At 45.1% G+C, this 5,448-nt stretch overlaps 1 protein-coding gene across 1 annotated transcript; it reads right to left on the bottom strand.

Annotated features, from left to right (window-relative positions):
* Nucleotides 1-1,762: 1,762 nt before the first annotated feature.
* LOC119161879 (serine/threonine-protein kinase VRK1) lies at nucleotides 1,763-2,371 on the bottom strand. The gene has a single exon (XM_037414385.2). The coding sequence runs from the start codon at nucleotides 2,369-2,371 to the stop codon at nucleotides 1,763-1,765; it is 609 nt and encodes a 202-aa protein (XP_037270282.2).
* Between the last annotated feature and the right edge of the window lie 3,077 nt (nucleotides 2,372-5,448).

Genomic DNA, 5,448 nt, shown 5'->3' with positions numbered 1-5,448 from the left:
TGCAATTTGGATTCAATTATGTCCAGCCTATTTTGCATCCGCTTTTGGCCCTCCAGAAGCTACTGAAGCAGCTCATTTGTGTTGAGTCTAGGATTTTATTCAATATCCCCACAAAGCATCAGCAGAGGGAAAAGAACGTCCTTTGTATGCGAACAAAACACACAGACACTCTAGGGGCACGCCAGCTGCAGCAAGAACGGTCATCAGACTTTATAGAAGCACATTTCTTACTAACCTACATAAAAAGCAGAACCTACCTAAAAAAACAGCATAAACCTGCGGGTCAGGAGACGTGGGGCAGGGAGCGAAATAAGCATGAATAGTCTAGGTTGGCACCCCGGGCTTCACTTATGCCTTCGGAACGCCTCGCAGCTTTGCGAGGAAATATTGAACGCTTCTTCATCCTCGGTTCTCAAAAACGTTCCTGGATCTTATATAATGTAGCCCGCTGGCCTACGTGTCCGCCGTCGGGAGCATCTTGAATGGCTTGCCGGATATAGGAACGCATAGCCGATGGAATCCCTAAAACGTACCAACCCGCCAAAATGCTTCATCCTTAAAGGGTGGTGTTTTTTTTTTTTGCTTACTGGTGCAATGACATCAATAAAATATTATTTCGCGGACGACGAACTTTTAATTAGTCTACGGGTCTTCGAGGTACGTTATCAGTGCTGCCAAACTCTAATCGCATCACTGATAGTTTGAAACTTTCTGCTGCGAAATCCAAATCCAGCCTTCTGTGGTGTATACAGTGAGCTTTCCTCGCATCGGTTCAGCGACAGTGCGTCGGCAACCTGGTTTGACACTCCTGCTCGGTGCGTCAAATTGTTGGCGTAGTCTTGCAGTCGGATTATCCAGCGGGCGAACTTGTCAATGAGGTGTTGGCAAATATCCACGCAATTGTGTTCTCGTCCGTCACCACCGTAAGACGTGCGGCCTAACAAGTATACGTAGCAGGCAATAAAGAGTATAAGCTCGCGATGACCAGTTGGCTCTCAAAACATTCATTAAACTCGGTGTCAATCATTATTATATTGGTGCAGTCATATAAAAGATGTCACAGGCTTATTTATGCAATTACTTAAGCTAATATGATCCTAGGACTCCGTTCATGTTGTGCGAGTCAGCCTTCATGCGTTCCACTTTGACGAATTACATTAAAAAACGACAGTTCCACTTCAGATGTTGTTAAAAGGTATATTAGTCAATGATGGCTTACGAGCCCTCTTTTCACTTTTTTGGGCTGTTCTGAACCTTTACTGTAACTTTACTCGACTCGAATCAATCGAGTTAGCAGCAATTTCACAAACTTTCGTTGTGCTTTTCGACCGCTATCATTGGCGCTGTCTGCATTATATGGCTGTCTACCGATTAGACAAGGTACAATTAGTACAGCACTGCGATGAAGACGCTGAACAAACGCTAAGATCTAACTAAGGGCAACCGATTCAATTCGGAATATGTAGATGTTAATACGTACTCTTTATTATGACTGAAAAATATATTAGGACTAAACGTACATGCAACGAAAAGGGCAGAAGACATCTGAGAATACATAAACGAGGCAGCAAGAACTATTGAAGACCAATTTTTATGAACCCTGCTACACTAACGAGTCCGCATGAGCTCGTGACACCGGTGTCCTCGGTGAGGATGATATTTCACATAGCCAGCTTCCTTGGCGAGACGTCGTAGCAACGTAACATCTTTATTAACGCCGAGAGTAGTTGCTGACTTGGAAGCAGCGGCCTTGTTGGCCTTCTCAAAGAACCACTTTCGCCGTGAGTTGCGTGGTGGGTCTACAATTAGCGTGGTATCGTACTTCAGGAGCTCTCATGCTGCAAGGAATGTTCTCGTGTAGGAAGCATTTGCTCATGAGATGGCGGATGTTTTCTATCAGCCGGATCTTCTGCTGGGTGATGTATTTGGGGTTCTTGAGGTTGTCCTCCCGATGCAATCGACAACAAAGCCACTGGAGCAGGTTGTATCCCAGGAGCTCTATGGCACCCCTTCGAGGGTGGGCGCCAGTGCATACTACCCGACTCGCGAAGTCAATCGCGCCGTCGTGCACCTTCATAAAAGCTTGCTCGGACTCCTTATATTTGGTTTGGCCTGTCGGTGCATGCAAAACAACATAGCCCACCAGGAATATCTCGTTTTCATTGCCTGTGCTATTTTCATGCAGCAGGCTCAACGGCTTCACATCGGGGTGGGTGTACTCGTAGCTGCGGACGTACTTCAAGCCACCACTCACGCTTGTGTCGAGGCTGAAGGCAGTTTTCAAGGGGAGCGTCTTGCGCAGCTGGTGAAGGATCTTCTGCAGGCCCTCTTCAGTCGCATTTGTAGCGGAACTTGAAAAAGCTTTCTTCATGACGCAGAAGGCAGGGCAAACAGGGCGTATTCTTCTTCTTCTGCTTCTTCCCCTGATACAGCGATACAAATGTTTCTCATCATGTGTGCACTATCTTCATCATCAAACACCAGTTGGCAAGAAATGTCAGCTAACGTAGCGATTTGAAACAAGACATTTCTCATATATAAAATATGTCTCATTCCTGTATTCTTTAAAGGCATTTGGTGCCCGATTTTCAAGCATGTTGACACCGATATCCAAAACTGTAAAATCTGGACACTGATTCGAAAAATTCAACCAGCTTGCCTTCGCGTACACCAATACAGCAGCGCCGCTGGTGCCGTTTCTTATGTCAAACACATTTTTTTGTTTGATTTGATTGACATGTGGTGTTTAACGCCTCTAAACCACCATACGATTATGAAAGACGCCGTAGTGAAGGGCGCCGGAAATTTCAACCACCTGGTGTTCTTTAACGTTAGCTGAAATCTGAGCATGCCATCGGCCATACCATGCTGAATGCGCCGGTTCTCGTCCAATCACCGAAGCTAAGCACCATTGGGCTCGGTCAATACTTGGGAAAAATCTGAGCCCACGGGCCTATAGCATTTTAACCTCCAACGGAAATTCCGCTGCCGCAGCCGAGATTCGATCCCGCGACCTGCGGGTCAGCAGCCGAGTTCCTTATCCACGAGACCACCGCAACGGGACCATTTCTTTGTTTCACACTTCTTCGTTTGGATGTGTTTCAGATATCTGTATACCTGACCTTTCTTTACGACTCCTTAAGAAGCCTTGAGGCTGTGGACTGACTGGGTGGAAAACAATAATATTGTGCGGCAAGGCACACGCTCACGCACAGCGGATGGCCCTTACGTCGGGGCTGCCAGACGTATAGTTCTAATGCACCTTCACCATGTCACTGTTATACAAAGGTTCACAGACACGCCTTCCCCTATGAAAATGCGATATGCTGTAGCTTTGAGGTGGTAGTATAGCCGCCACCTTTTATAACCACAAAATACCACGTGGCAGGGGCACGCCATTTGTTGTTTCTTGTTCTTTTTACCTACAGTATGTCTATAGCGGGCGCACACCAGTTCGGCGGTATTGCCTAATGAATGAGTCATTTTTTTTGTAAAATATTATAACGTTTTAGAATAGGAAGTTTGCAGCTTACACAGACAATTATGGGGCTCGATCTAGTGTATACAACTACAAAACGAATAAAAATAAGGAAAGCGTTGTGCCATTTTTTAGTTAACAGGCAATAAAAGGAAGCTATACCTTCATTTGACGTATGCATGTGGTAATAACCGCTGGTCATTAAGGGTAACTAACTGGATTCCCAGAGAAGGGGAGTGGGTTAGGGGGGACAGAAGGTTAGGTGGGCAGATGAGATTAAGAAGTTTGCGGGTATAAATTGGCAGCAGCAAGCACAGGACCGGGTTAACTGGCGGAACATGGGAGAGGCCTTTGTCCTGCATTGGACGTAGTCAGGCTGATGATGATGATGATGATGATGATGATTATGATGATGATGATGATGATGATACCTTCATTTGTTAGCCTAACTGTTGCCTTAATTCTCTCTCTTTATTGTAAGTTGCGTGCAGTGGGATTTACCCAATCGCTGTAGCTCATGTGCTTTTCTTGATTATGATAGTTTTCAGACAGGCCTCAGATATTTTGGTGGCACATACCCGCTTGTTGTGGTAGCTGCTGCCTTCATTTTGCAGCAAAAGCTGTTATGAGATAACAACAAGGATCGCGTGGGCCACAGTTTTTCGCCGCCGGTGTCCGCAACCAATATCGCACAAAGTAAGAAAAAACCAAGTAAATGAAAACTTCAAGGATGTAGTGAGATGGATGCATGGTTGACCCCTCTCTCATAGTAATCGGTATAACACGAAAATGAAACTTGTCCTTACAGAAGTATTGGAACGTGCACAGTACATTTTTGCAGAGAGCTTATGCACTGCCTTTTGATATTTTGCGCCGTTTAACATCTACCCACTTTCGTTGATGCTTAGTGATAGATCTCTTTTACGATGACTAACGTCAATGATGAAGGATTAAACAAGCTCTCGTGGTCATAGATGCTCGTAGTAGCTGTGGTAGTTACCGCTGAGAGCGAAATTAGGAAAAGTGTTGTGACAGCCAGGAGAGCCGTCCCAGAATAGATGCCTAATTGGGGCATAGGTCGCCTACTCGCGGTATGCTAGAGTATTGAACGCCGCGGAGTTTCACATATATACACTATGAATAGGGAACTCTGCTGCGAGGGCCTTCGAGAGCTGCAACGCACGGGGCTTCAGCAAGCATGAGAAAGATGTCTTGTACACGGATTTGTCGAATTTTCGTTTTGTCACTCTGTTTGACTCCGTGTGGGCAAAATCCAATTTGCTGCAAAACGAAGATGGGCAAAGGTTTAGCAATTACGCTTCTCTACCTTTACCTGCTCAGGCTCACCAATTTGAAACCACTCACAAAGCTCACAATGGTCTGTTTTATTATTTTAAACAAAACCAAAACGCAAGAATAAACAAAGTCACAAGTGCGCTGGAAGCCCGCAAGCACGAAGACCAGGCAAATCCATGCTGCCAGAATGGTACTCACCGAAACATATTTTGAAATGAGTTCGTCTTTTCTTGTTTGCTGATTCCAATCATCCTTTCCGAAACCAGCAAGACTTTGCCAAATGTGTTTACTAGTTTGAACATCTTTCAAATAGAGGACGTGCTCACGTGGTTCCCCTGAAGCCAGCAGCCTACGTCATTGACGAGCCGTATTGTGACTACGTGGCTCAATCGAAGATAGATGTACATGATCCTCAATTGTACCTAAGCAACATCTCGAATCCATTCAAACTCAGTTGCAAGCAGGGCACTCATCAAAGTATATTAAAATTTGCTCGTCATCGCTTGGTTAGAGGTGAGACGGAGCTCTTAGCGTTTTCGGAGCAATAGGCTGTTTTCTATAATTCTGCCGTGTCTCTTTGTTTGTTTGTTTGCTTGTTTGTTTGTTTGCTTGCTTATTTGTCTATAGCTCAAAAACCATGTCACACACCTCCTCGAAGTATTGATCAAGAAAAC

This window comes from Rhipicephalus microplus, chromosome X (assembly GCF_043290135.1).
Source record: "Rhipicephalus microplus isolate Deutch F79 chromosome X, USDA_Rmic, whole genome shotgun sequence".
Taxonomy (NCBI): domain Eukaryota; kingdom Metazoa; phylum Arthropoda; class Arachnida; order Ixodida; family Ixodidae; genus Rhipicephalus; species Rhipicephalus microplus.
This window is presented reverse-complemented; position numbering and strand designations above follow the sequence as displayed.